At 39.6% G+C, this 18,922-nt stretch overlaps 2 protein-coding genes and 1 non-coding gene across 7 annotated transcripts in view; 2 read left to right on the forward strand and 1 right to left on the reverse strand.

Annotated features, from left to right (window-relative positions):
* The window catches only part of LOC145435605 (activating signal cointegrator 1 complex subunit 3-like), a 193,456-nt gene extending 186,029 nt beyond the window's left edge, over nt 1-7,427 (reverse strand). For 2 of the 4 annotated variants that reach the window (XM_080312889.1, XM_080312888.1), the window contains exons 1-4: nt 5,482-7,418; nt 4,676-4,814; nt 3,609-3,714; nt 1,386-1,539 (exon numbers count right to left, since the gene is read on the reverse strand). In XM_080312889.1, coding sequence (XP_080169015.1) covers nt 1,386-1,539; nt 3,609-3,714; nt 4,676-4,814; nt 5,482-5,580 — 498 coding nt within the window. In that variant the 5' untranslated portion in view covers nt 5,581-7,418. Of the gene's footprint in view, nt 1-1,385; nt 1,540-3,608; nt 3,715-4,675; nt 4,815-5,481 lie in introns of all 4 variants that reach the window. The other 2 variants (XM_080312890.1, XM_080312891.1) reach the window with 2 other exon arrangements.
* A 4,225-nt stretch (nt 7,428-11,652) lies between these two features.
* LOC145435595 (small ribosomal subunit protein uS11) lies at nt 11,653-16,702 on the forward strand. Of its 2 annotated transcripts, none has more exons than XM_080312880.1 (5): nt 11,653-11,776; nt 12,030-12,186; nt 12,249-12,350; nt 15,416-15,552; nt 16,598-16,702. In XM_080312880.1, the coding sequence occupies exons 2-5, from the start codon at nt 12,038-12,040 to the stop codon at nt 16,663-16,665; spliced, it is 456 nt and encodes a 151-aa protein (XP_080169006.1). In that variant the 5' UTR covers nt 11,653-11,776; nt 12,030-12,037; the 3' UTR covers nt 16,666-16,702. The 2 variants fall into 2 exon arrangements, with proteins under 2 accessions (XP_080169006.1, XP_080169007.1); XM_080312881.1 differs by lacking the exon at nt 11,653-11,776 and adding an exon at nt 11,780-11,812.
* Nucleotides 16,151-16,290, forward strand: LOC145436680 (small nucleolar RNA SNORA16B/SNORA16A family). Its single transcript, XR_013914401.1, has one exon. It is a non-coding gene; the product is annotated as a small nucleolar RNA SNORA16B/SNORA16A family (small nucleolar RNA).
* Nucleotides 16,703-18,922: the final 2,220 nt, after the last annotated feature.

Raw genomic sequence — 18,922 nt, forward strand, 5'->3', positions numbered from 1 at the left:
GGGGGCGATGATCGGCGTTGAGCTTGAAAAGGGGGCGATGAGTCGAAAAAGGTTGGGAACCACTGTGCTAGATTCTGTTTATTTTGTACCTGGATACGTTACGTAATCACTGTACATTAGGGCTGTTCAGAAAAACTTTTTCTCCAGATTTCACTGGCTATGTGATAAAATTGTCAGGTTGGTGGAAACAACACTGTACACCAACTTCGGCTCAATTCCAACCAGTAGAACCGAGTTTCTTGCAGTAGAAAGTTTTGAGTTTATCATTAAAAAAAAAATTCACAATTTTTCTGTCAACCCCATAGAATTGTTACGCTATCAGTAGAGATGGTGCACACCAAATTTGGCTCAATTCCAACCACTAGAAACGAAGTTGTTGCACCAAAAAAATTTTCAATACATGATTTTATAATAAATAATTAACGAGTTAGCCACCGTAAATACTATTTTATTCAAATCCAAGCCAAAGCGTCTGCAGGAACGCATAAACCAGCATGTCCCCAGATTTATCAGAACACATGCATCAGGCTCGGTGAAAAGCTCACCCTTAACTCATCCGCTTAAGCTTGATGCTGACCGATCAAAGGCCATTAATTTTGCCATTGGCAAACATCTGTTAGATCATCCGATTTGTGCGAATAATTATCGAGACGACAGATTTCGCGTCGTTGGGAGGGACTGTTCACACTTCCATTTGTGTGCCTTGGAGTCGACTTTTATCAAAATACACCAACCCAAACTCCGTCAACAAAAGGAGTTTGTGTACCACCTAAAAATAGTACATTAAACGCTCTCTCTTTCATGCTGGTGACGTGATATTTTCTGATACGATTGTTGATATACAATGTTCTTTCCAATTCTCTACTAGTTGCTGAAGATTACTCCTGACGAGTGTCAGCCGAAAATATTCGGGTTCATTTCAATATGTATATACAATTCAATTGTATATTGAAGTTCTGTACCTCCAAGAAGCTTTTTTGTTTTTTAATGAATTCAAAACTTTCTACTGCAACAAAATCGCTTCTACTGGTTGGAATTGAGCCAAAGTTGGTGTGCAGCGTTGTTTTCACCAACCTGATAATTTTATCACATAGTCAATAAAATCTGAAGAAAAAGGTTAATTTTGAACAGCCCTACTGTACATAAATAAACTAGACTTCAAAGTAAACGCATTTGCGTTATACACTAGTTTTTGTCCACAGAATAACAATAATAATCTAACTTCCAAGTAAGTTTTCGCGGGCCGCTCAATGCCCAGGTCTGATATTGAGTAAAGTTGGGAGTTTCGTTAATTTGTTGTTACGCAACAAATCATAGCCCCTCGAGGTTGTGCGCGGCAAGAAAAAGGGTTCAGTTCAGTACCCCGGCATTAAAGCGTTGCTCACTTTAATTTTCTGTCCAAAAGTCACCGAAGTCCTGCTCGCATTTATCTGAGCCGCGATGTTTTCGACGGCGCGCTCTCCCACCAACTTCTTGATCCTCTTCACTACCTCGTGAAAGGTCCGAACGTCATCTTGTCGGGCGGTGGGAACAATTTTCCTGCGCGTAAGACAAATAATTTATCGAAAAACAGGCTCTAAACAGGGTATCGCATGATATGGTAAGAAATTAGTTATGAAATGTAGAATGCACATTAGGGCTGTTCAAAAAAAAAACTTTCACATCAGATTTCACTGGCAACTTGATAAAATTGTTAGGTTGGTTAAAAAAACGCTGCACACAAACTTCTGTGGCTCAATTCCAACCAGTAGAAGCGAGATTCGTGCAGTGGAAAGTTTTGAATTTATCATTAAAAAATTAAATATAAAATTTCAAAATTTTTCTGTAAACTGCATAAAATTGTTGGGCTGTCAGTTAGATGAAACTCACCAAATTTGACTCAATTCCAACCACTAGAAGCGAAGTTATTGCAGTAGAAAAATGTATAATTCCATGATTTTATAATATATAATTAATGAGTTAGCCACCGTAAATACTATTTTATCCAAATCCAAATTTTTCTACTGCAATAACTTCGCTTCTAGTGGTTGGAATTGAGTCAAATAAGGTGTGCTTCATCCAACTGACAGCCTAACAATTTTGTTAGGTTTACAGAAAAATTTTGGAATTTTATTTTTTAATGATAAATTCAATACTTTCTACTGCAAGAATCTCGCTTCTACTGGTTGGAATTGAGCCAAAGTTGGTGTGCAGCGTTTTTTTAACCAACCTAACAATTTTATTATGTAGCCAGTGAAATCTGAAGGAAAAACTTCTTTGGAACAGCCCTAATGTACATTTACACAAGTATTGTATGGAAATTCCTGACCAACTCTATGCTGCGACTAATTGCTTGTTTGTTGGCTCGCACTTCTTCATGGTGCTAGACATTACGCAAGGGCTGTAGGCTAGAGACTCGAGTCAGGACTAACGAGGGTTTTTACGTGCAACTCTTACTTCTGTTTCGTTCTAGAGCATTTCGGCCGAATAATACGGTCATCCGGTGGATCTGGTGTCAGAATCACGCGGATTACACTGTATACAACTCTAATCTAATCTAATTTGGAAAAAATGTGCAACTAAAATTCTAATTCGGATCTAATTTGGAAAAAAACTGTGTAGCTATAATTCTATTTCAAACTAAATTTGGAAAAACGCTTTTTAGCTTTAATTTCAATTCCAATCTAATTTGGAGAACTGTGTAGCTATATCTCTATTTCTAATCTAATTTGGAAAAACGCTTTTTAGCTTTAATTTCAATTCCAATCTAATTTGGAGAACTGTGTAGCTATATCTCTATTTCTAATTTAATTTGGAAAAACGCTTTTTAGCATGAACTCTAATTCCAATCTAATTTGGAATATACTGTCTAGTTATAATTCAATTTCAAACTAAATTTGTTTAAATCTAATTGTAACCTAATTCGGAAAAAACTGTGTAGTTACAATTCTGTTTCAAATGAAATTTGAAAAAACGTTGTATAGCTTTCATTTTAATTGTAATCTAATGTGGCAAAAACTGAGTAGCTATAATTCTATTTCTAATTTAATTTGGAAAATGCTGTTTAGCTTTTAGTCTAATTCTAATCTAATTTCGCAAAAACTGAGTAGCTATAATTCTATTTCTAATTTAATTTGGAAAAACGCGGTTTAGCTTTAATTCTAATTATAATCTAATTCGGAAAAAACAGTGTAGCTATATCTCTATTTCTAATTTAATTTGGAAAAACGCGGTTTAGCTTTAATTCTAATTATAATCTAATTCGGAAAAAACAGTGTAGCTATATCTCTATTTCTAATTTAATTTGGAAAAACGCTGTCTAGCTTATTTCTAATTCTAATCTAATTAGGGATAAACTGTGTAGCTATAATTCTATTTCCAACTTAATTTGGAAAAACGCTGTTCAGCTTTAATTCTAATTCTACTCTAATTTGGAAAAACTGTGTACCGTACCTATAATTCTAATTCTAGTTTCATTTAGAAGAAAGCTATTCAACTACAATTCTAATTCTAATATAATTCCGAAAAGCTGTGAAATTTGTGAAAAAAGTTGTGAAATTTCAAACAAAATTAGCATTTGGATTTCTACACTCATCAAATTTTTGAAGAATGCAGCAGCGAATTCTCACTTGATCTTGGCGATGTGACCGGCCTCCACATGCTCGAATTCCATAGTCGTGATGAAAATTTCCGTGGCAAGGGTCTCCTTCACGTCCACGGTCTCTTCGTCTCCAACTAAAGCAATAGAGGAATTAATTCGAGTAGATGTAAGCTTTTTGCAGAAATTACGCCAACATGGTGCCAAACCTGAATTATTTTTTTAATCCTGAAAATTGCTATGAATATGGGCCGGTTATAGTGTGCAGACGTCAGGGTGAATGTACCATAATTTAGAGAGGATACATGGAGCCCTAATGGGTTGCAATCATCCAGATCAATGCCCACGCTCAATGTAAAAATGAAGATTGCTAAAATTTAATTTGGGTATCTTGGTTCGCAAAAACTAGTTTATCCTGAAAATTGCAATGAACATGGGCCTATCGTATAGTTTGCAGAGACCAGAGTGAATGTAGCATATTTCTAGAGCCCCACTGGACCGTAATGACCAACATTATACAATCATTGTTTGCTGGAACACGTAAATCAGCACGTACCAAGATTTATTAGGACACGGGCATCACGCTCGGTGAAAAGCTCGCCCTTGACTCTTGTGTCAAAGCTTAATGGTCCGCAATCAAAGGCCATAAATTCTGCCATTGGCAAACGTCTGTTGGATAATCCCGCTTGTGCAAAAAATTATCGAGACGACAGATTTCGTGGCATTGGGAGGGGCCGTTCACACTTTTATTTGTGTGCCTTGGAGTCGACTTCCATCAAAATACACCGGTCTAGGCTGTGTCAATCAAAAGAGTTTGTGTACCATCTAAAAATGGTACATTGAACGCTCTGGTTTTCATGCTGCTGACGTCATATTTTGTGATACGATTGTTGTCTAAACGATGTTCTTTTCCAATTCTCTACTAGCTGCTGACGATTACCCATGACGAGTGTCAGCCGAAAATATTCAGGTTGAATATAGGCTACCATTCTGTACCTCCAAGTAGCTTTACAATCATTGTAGTCGTTGCTCATACAAACAATTATATTTTACAAAGTAGCCTATTAAAGTAGGATATCACTATAGCCACGAACTCACTCATTTCTCCAGCTTGAGCGATAAGGTCCAAGAGGTACGATCGCAGCTGTTTGGAAGCCTGCCGTTGCTTACAGCCTGCCCAAAGCATTGTGACCAGTTCTTGCCAAGTCATTTCGATTGGAGCCATCAGTTCTCTCGCCTGCAAAACAAATCAAACAAAAATAGTATATATAAGAGGGAATGAGGTTGTAGGGTCAGACTTGCAGGCCTAGAAACTGGTGGATTTTCGAAACGCGCAAATAGAAATAGAACTAAAACTGTTTCTCACTTTTCAACTCGCAATTAGAACTAACTAACAACCTTTAAAACCCCGTAACTGACTAACTCATAACTGATATTACGAATCACTACCGAATTACTAATGAGCTTAGAAATGTTAGAGACATAGAATTGGCATTTCAAAAGGACGGGGTTTCAGTTGGAGATGGGAGGGTTTTCGACCTCAAAGACCCACCCCCTGGCTAGCCCCCTGTCGGTAGTGATGACTCTGAGCTAGCAATGGCTGCAAGAACGTCACAAAACAGAACACCGATATCACAATTCGATTCACATCAAACGACATGTTTTCTTCATTCTTGTTGTTCTTATACACTAAATTTTGCTTATATGCGCAGCTAGAGCTAGAACTACTCACTATCGAAATCCGCAACTACAACTTAAAGTCTAGAACTATAGAACTAGTCAAAAAAAACTGATTGTTAGTTGACTGTCAAACTAAACTAAAACAAACTGGTAAGGTAAGGTAGTTTGTACAGGTCGGTTTCAGCGGTTAAAGAAAATCTATCACATAACAGACGATCTAATACCTGTTGCTTGCTTTTTAGCGAGGAATAATCCTGAGAAACGGTGCCGAATTCGCGTAACGCTGTGGTGAGCCTTGGGTCTTCCCTCCATGATGTTGCCATTCCGACGCGTATTCCGCTACCAAACGATTTGATAGGACACTTATTTGTCGTCCCAGCTCACAGAATAGTCCAATTTAGGCTAATTGGACTATACAACAATTAAAATTCACGCTAAATAGCTAATATTCGCCTAGAAAACTTGCAATTCACGGCACCTACGGCCCCGTCACATCGCAAACATGAGTTTCGAGTATGCGGCGTACTGCAGAAAAGCAAGTTGATGTTTGTAGTTACTGAGTCGTGACTGGTCAATGCTGGCTGATTGCGACACGATTTTGCAACATCACGAATAGTATTTTGAGCATTTACGATAGCATTTGGCAAATCGATGTGAAAGACGGAGTTCGAATTAGCTTAGAAAATTAATCTCAAGATTACGATTACATCGTATCTTTATAGCGGGGGAGATAGTGTAGTGGAAACGATAAGCGCTCACCAATCTGACGGAGCCGGTTCGATTCCCGTTAGAGGTTTATCTGAGCTCCTCTTCCCCGCCGTCGCCGTTCTTACGGCGACAAAAATGCCCGGAAAAAGACCCGACGAAAGAAAGTACTCTCAAGGAATGGAAGGAACTAGTAGAAAGGGCCGCGGCTTCAAAAAGAAAAGAACTGTGACATCGGGCACTCTAGGCCGAGGTGGATGTTAGAGTAAATGATCGCTACTGATGCGTGTCGCTCGACCTCCTATCTTTTCATGACATCGCATTGTGTCTTATCGCATTGTACATTGTGAATGCCTTGTTCAGATGAAAAATATAACCCCACGATAATATATAGCTCGTTCGTTTATAATAATATTTTCATCAATTCAAAACACCACAAGATTTAGATACAACGAAAAGGTAGGAAGGAATCTATTGGCGTAGAAATAGAAACTGTCACTGAATAAAACAATAAAAGGATGTGATTAAAATCAAGTGACATATGCGTCGGTAGGTGAGGCCGGTAATCGGATCGTGGCCCGGTGATGTCAAGCGCTGACTAGCATAATTATATTTTTTATCCAGTACAAACTGCTGGTCCTATTTTGACCATGAATTTGAAAAATGGACGACATGGACAGGACATGTTCGATAGGGTCACCTTACGTCTTCCTTTCGGAGTATTTGTCCTCCTTCTTCAGAAAATTGAAAATGTCCTCGAAAGACGCCTAAATGTCCTCATTAATTCCTGGCAAATCATCCTCCGTAACAGATTTTATGGCTTGGGAAATGGTCAGTGTCAACTGAAAATCGGCGTAAATGACGTGGAACAGGTAATGCGGACCTTCGAGCGGATCATTCGGTATTCGAATGAGAGTGATGACCTTTTTTTAGTCAACAGCAAAAAAGTAACGTGAAAAGTGTGTAATTCGGTTACAGAGTCAAAGTTATGACCTTTTTTTATTCATTATTATTACTTTAGTCAACATAGCACACAACATGATTTACAATAGATATATCAAAAATCAGCAGTTTGGTTGGTAAAAGTGTCCTCTCTTTTCCCGATTCCAAAATACGGTAACACCATATAGTGTCCTATGATAAGAGTATAGTCTCTGTGGTCCGTCAATTCGCGGTAAAATGTTATTTCGTGTTGCTAAATTAATAATCTGCAGAATTAAAACATATACTTTGAGCCGTCGGTCAGGACCATAAAGCGTAGGCCTATATCAAATGTTCCCTACAACCCATCAAACACGAGATATATTTAGGACATGTTCGGATATTTTTTGTCTCAAAATTATGTTTGTGTATATCTTGTGCTGAAAATATATAGATAGGCTACAAAGCATGAGTATCACATTTGCCAGGTCTATAAAGTGTCCCGGGGGAAATTTCGTCTTGTTAACGAACATATAGGCCACTTCGCCGTTGAGTATGTAGACTATCTATTTTATATTTTAAATGCCGAGTTGATCTTTAGAATATTTCCTTACGCAATCGATTTTCCATGTATAAGCACCTCAATCGAATAATAAGGTTAGCTTCATGTGCTTTCCCGAAATATATCTAAATTCCAAACAGGCGTTGCGCAACCGTCCGCGCGAATATGCTGGAATTGATTATTCGCTCACTGCCAGATACTGAACAGCCTGAAACTCCTAATTACGTTTCCTAACATCTGTCTATTCTGTCTGACTGAGGAAGAAGCTATTGACTGTGCGGATTCAACAGTATCAAACTGGGCATTCAGACTTGCAGCAAAAATATATAATTGAAATGCAAGACAACGAAACGAAAGACACGTAGGCCTACCTGTAGCAGTAACATACGAAATACCAATTAAACAAGTCGCAATCAATTTTTTTTTTAGTCAACCCACGGAAATTTAGTTGTAAAAGTGTCAAATTCGACATCGAGCCGAAAAGTTGACCTTTTTTTTAGTCAACCCGCCGGTGATTACAATTTGTATGCCCACTTTTCGGCACACAAAATTTGGGGGACGATGATCGGTGTTGAGCTTGAAAAGGGGGCGATGGGTCGAGAATGGTTGGGAACAACTGATTTAGGCTATACTCGTTTAGCGTTGATATTTTTATTCTACCAGCGCCATGCAGAGAGTGGCCCGAAGTTGAGATGTGAGGAATTTCAACCAAAGATGCTCCAGTGATGTGAAAAATTGTAATAGGCTATATGAAAAAGATTCACAGTGCAGAATCTACAAAGGCTCGTTTGTGAACGTAAACTTCTAGATTTCCGAGGTTCACTCAGAGAACGCGAACGCGAACCTCACGTTCACACCGTCCCTTACAGGAATGCTACACAAAATGGAAACAATTGATATTAAAAGTCTTGGCGATTGCGCATGTTATGTTTTAAGATTTATTTGATGAGGCGATGATTCCTGGTTTTGCGGAATCAGTTTGCATTTCAGCTACTGTCTAGCACAGTGGTTCTCAACCGGTGTGCCATTTACGTCTCGCAAGTGTGCCGCGAGAGACTTACTCGAAACCTTTGAAATTGTGCACTAAATAATTCTAGTCCGTAGCAAATGATCCATAATCGAAAACGGGCTCGATGTGAAGTTTGAACAGTACATTTGACCAATCAACATTGCTGTCTTCCCTGCAATCAATATCTTCCCGAGATATAACCTGCCTTGATAAGGTTGCATAAAGTTTTACACACTGCGTTGATTGAACGCAGAGAAGAGCAGACATGGCGGCGCCTGTATGACAATGCAGTTGTCAAATCCTTATCGTCTTCGTTAACCACCGAGAAATGAATTCCATTTGAAGTGATGTTCACATTTACAAATTTGAATTACAAACAATAGACATCCACATTGCGTTTGTTTGGTAGCGTGTCGGCACTAGTGTTAAAATGTAGGCTCGGAGCACAACGTTATGTTCCTGGCGACGAATTTGAGAATTGAAAAGTAAAGATGATCTAATTACATCAGTTAACAAATTTTGCGTTTCTGCAGTTATATGATGGTGCGGATGGATATTGTAAATAATTGTTACTATTTTTCTGACGTGGAGTAATTCAAATAAACCTTATTTACGATCGCGTATGTTCTTTCGTACTCTTCAATGGCGTTCGTATTTTGGTGATCAAGGTAGGCTAATCAAGCCTTCTCGCCGCTATATAAAGCGTCTGCCTTCCACCAATAGTTGGTTATTTACGTTTACGCAAAATTAGTTGTAAATGTTACCTGCGTTCCTTACTTTCGTCGCAAGTTATTACGTTCATTCTGATGTATGTTGCTATACTATACGACTCGGCTATTTTCATTCGGTTGCATGTTGCCGTTGCTGTTCTCCAAGTGTCTGCTATCTTCATGCAGTCTTAGGTTGCTGTTGCTGTATTACGTCTTGGCTAGGCTATCTTCATTTGGTTGTATGTTGCTTCTGCTGTTCTACCTGTCAGCTATCCTCATTTGAATCGGACTTGACAATTTACTAGCTCATAGACTACGTGTACGCCCTGGGCGAGACTTCCAGGGAACCCCTGTACAGGTATGTAATCGCAGCTTCTGTGGGGCGTAGCCCCCAGACCCCCCTTTCGCATCTAATGTTACCTACTTAATATTAGTGCGCCATATGGAACGAAATCACGTGATGTGTATGTGACACTATAACAAGGCTTTGAAGTTGGTCTAAATATGCTAAATAGACCACACTAATCTAGGATGCTATCGGCTGACTCAAGTAATAAGCCAGCAAACCACGTCAAGGTTTGAGCCAGGTGCTGGATTGTGGTCATATCTATTATTTCATGGTTGCAAGGATAGACTATAACAGCAAAACTTTAAAGTTCCTCTACCGCATGCAGTAACTTTATGATTATCGGCATATGGGACTTTTCTAACAAATGCAGAGATTTGATCATTGTCCCATCTGTACAGCATCATCTTCTTGATAATTACAAGGACTTCCACGTTCCACTTTTCGCTATAACACTTGAAAAAAGCTCATTAACCTAAGAGGGGACCCTTCGACCAGGGGGTGCCTTGGGCGACCGCCCACCTCGCCTACCCCAAATGCCACAACTGATTAGCAGTGTTGGGATCAAGTCAATACCTTCGAGTCACGATTCATCTCGAGTCATTGAACATTTTGACTCGCCAAATCAAGTCAAGTCAATCGATTTTCGAAGGTGACTCGAGTTAAGTTAATAAGTCACTCGTTTTTTCCAGGTGACTCGAGTCAAGTCGAGTCAATAAGTCAAGTCAAGTCACGAGTCAAGTCACGATTCAAGTCAAATTGAATTTTTGAAGTATGAGTGATGATTCATAGTCATTACATTTTGGTAACTGGGTGATGGACAGATTAACTGGCCATATATCTTGAATCAAATAACGAATAAGTTAAATATACTGAAAAGTTCGCTCACGTACACATAGAACTGCGTACCTGCGCATATAGCTGCATGTTACAGTCTGTAATTATCAGCCAAAATAAAGGATCGAATATGAAGCGTCGAGAAGTTGAAACAAATTGATATGTGTATACTACCAATTCACACATCCGCGAGAGTATAAAGGCATAAACTATGTTCGTTGCGTAATGTGTAAGCACTGGGCCGTCTAAGGAGCAACGATATGTTGCTATTAGATTAATCTACTACTGTTGCGACAACGTATGCTGTGATAGTTTCGTTTGTGGTCAATCTATTTGAGATGCAGCAATGGAGGATTACTGAAACGTGCAATCAGTGAATGACTAGTAGCAGAGATGAGCATGGATTAGGATTAGGCTAGGTTTTGAAAAAACAGGATTTGGCAAATTTTGTCGGATTTGGATTAGATTTGGATTAGACATTTTTTTTCAGAACGGATTAGGATTTGGATTGGATTTACCTATTTTCTGGGAGATTGAAATGTCGTGTGGCGAATGGCTACAAACTTTATTCAGATCAGTTATTAATGTACTTATGGTTACTAAGTTATCTTGAATCAAGTGAATCGTTGGTTGTGAAAGAAAATTTTCGAATCCCTCCATTGCATAAATTCGTATTTTTTCTAAATTTCCAGTTGGAATCGGATTAGGATTGGACATGGACTTGAATAATAATGATAAATGGATTAGGATTTGGATTTAGATTTCAAGGTTCGGATTTGGATTGAATTGAGACATCGAAATTTCAAATCCGCTCATCTCTGACTATAGTAGCCCTCACAAGCGCACAATACGAACATCATAAGATAGGGTGATTTAATCGACATAGTTCACTTGATGACTTGAAAATGACTCGTGAATTTTGCTTCGAGTCACGAGTCAATTGACATTTCTGAAGCGCCGAGTCAAGTCAAGTCAAGTCATATTTGCAAAGTGACTCGAGTCAAGTAAAGTCATACGAAAAAGTTGACTCGAGTCTGACTCGAGGCAAGTCATGACTCGAGTCATCCCAACACTGCTGATTAGGCGGCGTTAACAAGGAGGTTAATATACGACGTATACTCATTACTCATGCACTTTAGGCTTTTAGCAACGAGTTGACCTTTCTTTGACCTTCGCAGCAGTTCCAGAAAAAAGGATGGCATGCAAAACAGATGAAATTTCGGCATTGTCGTAGAACATTTTACTTTTATTGAAAAAAGAGGACAATCCACCTATAAGAGGACATCTGGTATCTCTAATGCCAAATCATGTTTGAAGAAAACCGCAATATTCACAAAATATCGATGAGCCATATTTCTACACGAATTTCGGAGTTTACGCTTCAGCGATCTGAAGTCTGCGTCGGCCTCTTTACCGTAAAGCCGTGCGGGTGAGCGTACCTTTGCTCTATTCCTCCTCAATAATCGTAGTTAATCTGCGATACGAGGCGAAATTATGTAGTGGTTTCGAATGAATATGATAGTCCGCTGTATATTCAACATAGCAAGAACCTTATAGTATACTGTGGTGATATAGTTGGTGAGATGATAAGCTTCCGCCATAGGAAGTATCGCGAGCGAATGAGAATCATGATATAAATGCGTAAGGACATAATAGTCAGTAAATATTCTATTATTTTGTAGTTGATAACATGGCGCCTCGAAAGCAGCGCGAAAAGAAGGAAGAAGAAGTCGTAAACTTGGGTCCGCAAGTCGCTGAAGGCGAAAATGTTTTCGGAGTGGCCCACATTTACGCGTCTTTCAACGACACATTCGTCCACATCACGGATCTGTCTGGAAAGTGAGTGGTAGCTGCTGAAATTGTATGGAATTATTGGTAATTCCTTCTGATTTGAATTCTAGAGAAACCATTGTCCGAATTACAGGAGGGATGAAAGTGAAAGCTGATCGTGACGAAGCGTCGCCGTACGCTGCCATGATGGCTGCCCAAGATGTTGCAGCAAGGTTAGTTTGATCCTGATATTCTTCTGAAATTTGAAATGTTGAAACGCTATGCATATTCTGTCTTCAGTAGTAACTGCTTTATTCCTATCATGAGCTGTTATCACTCGAATGCCTGTATGAAATCGGTGTCCTGTGCTCACAAATCTTCAATTTTTCGTTACTTTCTATTAAATTACTTAAACTGTGCTTTACTTGTTATATTAGGCAAAGCGTACCAAGATTCCAGTTATGCCGGGGTGCCATGTGGGCAAGTCCCAAGTCGCAACAATCCTGCGTTCAACTATGATAATCGAAGTGATAGTAGCTTTTTATCGAAGTAAAATCTGAATTAGCCAGTGGGATCGAATTGCCCAATATGGTACAAAATGGTTAACTACTGATATGTGCAACATTCTTCATTTCCTTTGTGTTGTTACGTTATGCAATGCTTGACTAGACAAAATACTATAACTCGATCAATAGTATGTCATGCTCATCTCTGGTTTGTCCTGACGCCAGTATGGAATCGGTGTCCAAGGCACGCAGGATCACGCCGACTTGGTCGCCAGTAGCACGCTGTCACGCCGTCACAGGTCGTTGATTTCATTAAAAAAAAAATTGAAAAAAATTGAAAAAAAGTCAATGTTTTCAGCCACCCCAAATGCTATATTCCAGTTAGTATGTGGTATATAATGTTTTGACCTAATCCTCAAGCCAGGATCTGTTGATTACTGTCTGTTAGTGAAGTACTTGCACCTTACCAGTTGCTAACCATTAGCATCTGATCTCTTGTCACTGGCTTAACACAGTCATTTGAAGTCAGTAACCTTGCTTGTCACGCCGCAAAGTCGCCTCTGTCACGTGGAAAAAGCTTCTATCACGCAGGATTTATTTCAAAAAAAGGACGGAGATTCCAATCAGGTCCTGACGCATATATGGTCGAATTAGTGGCATCATCCCGTGCAATTTTAGGGTGTAGTCTACTCAACCATAAAAACATAACCAATCCGTCAAATCACTAATCACAGTTCCCCGTAAACATGTCTGAATTTATGACGTTGATAATTAAATCAAGGTTAGGGTATCGTAACTAGGGCTGGGCAAAATCGAGTACCTGAGTGATTCGATTCTGAATCACGTAATATGCTTCGAGTCGAGTCGAGTAATCGAGTATCACTCCTTATGACGTCATAAAAGAATGTAATACGTCAAAGATCAGATATGTACCGTTTATGCCACAACAAAGAATATAATGCCTGTTATCCATCTCATAAAACATACTTTGCTATTTTTCGACCATACCGATTTCATTCCACATGGTGATAATGTTGTGGGATAATCATGACTTCGGAAATGTGCTACGTCCAGTAAAACCTTCGTAGCTTTGTAATAATGTTTCGTATGCTACGATACCGCCAATCAAGGTTTCAACGCTCCAACAGTGAAAATTCGTATCGAAACTATAATTCTCGTTGATAAATTAACTGTCAGTGGAGAGAAGCGTGTAATTTCAGTACTCGAAAAAATATTTTTTTACTACTCGACTCGAATCATTAAAATTAATACTCGATTCAGATTCGAGTACTCGAATCATTGTGCCCAGCCCTAATCGTAACATCATTCTCTACTCTTACTCCCTACCCTAATAGCCTAATCCTATAACACCCCAACCTAATTATAATTACTAACCACTAACCTATACCCTAAATGGCTAAACCTAATTTTTCCATACCCAACCCTAACCTGATCCTAAACCAAACCCTCATTTTATGCAACTCCAACTTGAGCCTTGCCGCCAACCTCAATTTTATGATGCCTCAAACTAATCCCTGATCCTGAACCAATTATAAACGCCATTTTGACATGTTCACGGGCAGCCCTGATTTGTGATGTTGATATATTATGGATAAGATAGTAGACTAGACCTTGAATTTATGCCAACATAACCATTATTCAGTGCAAGAAACCCTTCTGCCGTAAACGAGCGCAGCTTCCAGTCCATCATCTTATGAAAATCTTTCCTTTATCAAATGCGACAACATGCCGGAATGTTCAGTGACTATATCTTGAACACGTTATTTTTGTGATTGTCCTCGCGATATGGTCCGCTGCTCTCTTCCCATTTACACTTGTAATGATAGTGTCAAATGGAGTTTCTCTGCAGCGATATAAATTGATGCAGAACGGTCGCCAAACAGGCTTGCATAGCCGTTCTGCTGTCGAACAATTCATCAGTATATATGTATCACATATATACGCATGTTCATAATTTGAGCTATTTGCGTAGGCTAGCGCTCGCGGGAGTATAACAGTTGAAATTACGGAGTGAAAATTAGTTTCTGTTCATTGCTAAAAGAGCATTCGTGGCCTTAGAGCCTCATGTTATAGTTAGTGTCCATTATGAGGTTGTCCAATAATTGAAAAATCTTGAAAATGCTGTGTTTTAGTTTCTCATTCGGTAGATTATTGATATTGAACAACAAATAGCTTGAAAGAAGCTCATAGCCGAGCGTTATGTTTGTATTAACTGATGAAGGATCCCATCTGAGAATAGGAATTCGTTTGTAACTTGCATACGCGCCTTCGCTTTTCCTCGATGAAAACAAGGCATGTAGGCTACAGCCGTTTCCTTCACGATAAAGCGGTCATGCTGTAGAAATTTTTGTGAAGCAGCTGCTGTTTGTTCATCATGTATTTCGTACCTCAACATGTCCCGAATTGATTTTGAATCATCATCTTCCAACCTACCATTACCAACAATGCGCTTTCATAATCCCCGCAGTTGGCAGACTCCTTGAACGCCTGTAAGAAAGCTACTTGTGATCATTGAAACATAGCCGATTAGCCAATCGATTAGCCGATTACTATGGTCGTACTATGGTCAGTGGTCACACATTCCTGGACAGATTCTTTCAGGCTCATTGCTGTTTTTTATCAATCTATAGAATGAGACGCTAAAACGAGATATTCCAAATGTCACCTTAACTATCCTGATATTTTAGCATTGTAGAAGAACCTTTTCAAATATATTGTAGGCCTACTTGAATACTGTGATATTCAAGCACTGAATTCCTTCTCATTTACAGATGCAAAGAATTGGGTATCACTGCCCTCCACGTCAAGCTGCGAGCTACCGGCGGTACCAAAACAAAGACCCCGGGACCAGGAGCGCAAAGCGCCTTGAGGGCTTTGGCCCGCGCGGGCATGAAAATTGGCCGCATCGGTGAGTTACGCCATCTTATAGTTGCTGAATATGATGGTTTTGTCATGCTTTGTGGCGATGTTGTGGGTTGTTAACAGAAATGTCAATATTGTCTGTATTTGTAACCTTGTGCTAAATGTTTTGATGCTCCTATATGACCAATCTATATTTCAGTGCTCTCACTGTGGAAAAAAATAATGAATGTAGATTTAACATTGATACTGAATATTGAAGAAGTTCAGTACTCGAAATCAGAGGCTTTAATACTGGATTCGAATCATTGCAACTGATAGCGCTGTATGCTAAGGCCCGACTGGCTCTTGGTATTAATATCCAGCCGGTGTGACAGTTAAAAAGTAATATGTATATTGGCCCTTGGACGTAGAAAAATGTTGACAGTTTTTGTGACATCAAAGTATGGTGGTTATGAGCTGGTGAACTAATATCTGCGACTGGGAATATAGATCTATTTCTTACAGTTTGCGGTTGTCCAGATGCAGCTGCTGTAGTTAATTTCATTTACACACAAAGCAATGTAGTGAAGTAGTTACGCTAGATACCATAACCTCTGACTGTGCATCGAAAATCCGATATCTGCAGGCTTAAGCTGCACTTCTTACCTGTCTCTTATCGAAGCCGTGGAAATCACAAACCTATGTGTTCTGCGGTCAAAATAGAGACGATAGCAACAGTCTTACCTGACGGTCGCATACACGGGGCAATCGTACGTGTAATGCATCACTATAGGGAGAGACATCTTGAGATATAGAGTGTTGTGACTGATGTTCGTCAAGTATGGTTGAGAAGACACCTAACTATCCACAATGTGATGTTAAACTGGTATCATAGTCTTTGTGGTTGTATAAAAGATGGCGTGTAAGGGCTTTCTGCACCATTCGTGATCGTGGCCTATGGTACTACGATATCGTAGCCCCTCCCCCCCCCCCCCGGTGTGATACTGAACAAAGCCTAATTCTCGGTCCAGAATCGAGTTGCTGGGCACTTCATTTTACCCAGCTACAGTATTTGCTTTTCGAGGTATTCAATGCAAACTTTCTTCTTACAGAGGACGTGACTCCGATTCCTTCCGACAGCACAAGGCGAAAGGGTGGTCGCAGAGGAAGACGATTGTAATTTTCTTCCGTTTGTGAATATAACAAGCTGATTACTACGTTGATTTTTTGTGTCGGGATTCTGGGAGGCATGTAATGTTATGTGGCTTTTGACGGCAAGATTTTGCCGCAAATTCTAGTAAGGCAGAGGTGTACCTAGTTTACGTAAAAGGCAGTTCTTGCTGTGGTTTTTTTTCTGATAGGACTTCTTGCAAGCGTGGCTTCGCTGCGCAGTGCGCAAACTTGCACACCCACACTTTACAGGCTACTTGATCTTTCAAAATGCTAGACTAGAGGCAGGTGTCGCTTCAAAGCTCTCAATTAGTACTAGGACTAATTAATTTCAGTTATGGAGCTGCTCATTTATTTCTGTAATCAGATTAGCTTCGCGCGTGAACATTGACATGAGGGGCTTCGTCCAGGGCTGGCGTTGGGTAGTAACTTCTAATAGTACAGGGTTACCATACGTCCTCTTTTTAGAGGATATGTCCTCTTCAGAATTTTGGTTAATATAGGTTAAAACCCGACTGAGATACATCGGATCTACATTGAAGAAACGAAACATTCCAGCGACTATTTTATGAGCTGGGCCGGAAAGCTCACCTTTTTTTTTAGTCAACCGACCACGAGGTGGGAAAAATTTACCATTTCTCGGGATTTTCCTCCGGCTTTGCAAGTTTTTAAAATTTTGAAAAAGTATCCTCTTTTCAGATTTCCAAAATATGGTAACCCTACCTCATAATAGTAAGCTACCGCATTGGCATTTCGTCTATCACTGAAATAGGACCAGAAACTGAAGGAAATATGCATATTATGAGCACGAGGCCTTCAGGCTTGTAAAAAGCGAGTTTAACTCGATAATGACCCGGGTTGAATTGCAAATGACTCGAATCAAAACTGTAGAAGTAGAACTGGATTATGACTTGGTTACAACCCTGGTTTTGACTGCATGCAACTCTTTTCATGTGCGGCCAAACTCACTTTTCGAAATCAGCAACTAGTGCTACTAAAAATCAGTAGTTGATCGTAAATTAATCAGCAGATTGGTGGTTTGTACAAGTCAGTTTGAGGTTATTTTTGAACTTTAGAGGGCATTCGAGGAGAAACACTGATCACGTCTGGGTTTGTGTACCAGAGCATTAAACGGGTTTCGTGCACAGTATATGAGACTATATGCAATTCAAACACGTTTATATTAGGGTATAGGGTGGCTCAAATTCTGGACATACTTTAGCGCCCACTAGCGGGTTTCGAACACATTGCCAGGAAAGAAGCAACATTTTTCATCCCCCTTACCCCCAAATGAACACTGATCTTGGACCAACCATAGGGTAATCGGTGCGACTTCTGGGGCTTAGCCTCCTACATGCATCTGGTCGTTAAATTTTGTGAATGAATTCAGTCAATAACATTGGTTCTTCCATATATTATACTACTATTAAAATTTTGAGCCTCTCTCCGACCACATGATCAGAGTTAGCGATCGAGCTGATGGAGGATGATGACTTCGAAAATGCAGGGAGCGTAATTGTACAATGTACATCGTTAAGTCGTGTTCAAATCACACGGATAGGAGTTTTTCCAGCCTTTTATGGTCGCGACTCCATTTCCAATTTGAAACTGTCCCGTGGCCCAGGTCAAAATTTGATAATAACTGATTACTAAAAAAGGTCAGCACCTTAGCCCAGACCTACTCGCCGCCTATTTTGAAGGCCGATTACGTTCAAAATCTTCGAGATCCCCAGAATAAAGGCAAAGTACCCTAAGGTTAGAACCACTATCTATGACTAAAGCATCTAAATGGCCTTAACCGAATCCAGGAATTTACCGTAATTCTCCAATGCTTGTGATTAGGCCTACAATATAGAATTATTTTAGTAAATGACGGTTATTTTGATTGATTTTAGATTGCACTTTTTGCGAGGACGGTGGTCCCCATAATAAAATCAATACTTGAAGAGCTTCTTATGGAGGTACAGAACTTCAATATACAATTGCAAAGTATATTCAGTTTGAAATGAACCCGAATATTTTCAGCTGACACTCGTCAGGGGTAATCGTCAGACACTAGTAGTGAAATGGAAAGAACATTGTACATCAACAATCGTATCACGAAATATGCCGTCACCGGCATGAAATTCGAATAATTGGGACGAACAGAGCGCTTACTATTTTAGGATGGACACAAAATCCTTCTGTGGACACTGGCTTGGTTGGTGTATTTAAATAAAAGTCGACTCCAAGGCACCCAAAACAATATAAGTGGCACTGCATCGCCC

This window comes from Botryllus schlosseri, chromosome 3, assembly GCF_051294905.1.
Source record: "Botryllus schlosseri isolate E-star chromosome 3, Bs_hap1, whole genome shotgun sequence".
NCBI lineage: Eukaryota > Metazoa > Chordata > Ascidiacea > Stolidobranchia > Styelidae > Botryllus > Botryllus schlosseri.

What these genes read in the sequence shown, in the direction of transcription:
- LOC145435595 (XM_080312880.1), top strand. Translation starts at nt 12,038, where the DNA reads ATGGCGCCTCGAAAGCAGCGCGAAAAGAAGGAAGAAGAAGTCGTAAAC. An exon ending in GCCCAAGATGTTGCAGCAAG is followed by an intron (nt 12,351 to 15,415) that starts GTTAGTTTGATC and finishes TCTCATTTACAG; the next exon opens with ATGCAAAGAATTGGGTATCA. An exon ending in CATGAAAATTGGCCGCATCG is followed by an intron (nt 15,553 to 16,597) that starts GTGAGTTACGCC and finishes TTCTTCTTACAG; the next exon opens with AGGACGTGACTCCGATTCCT.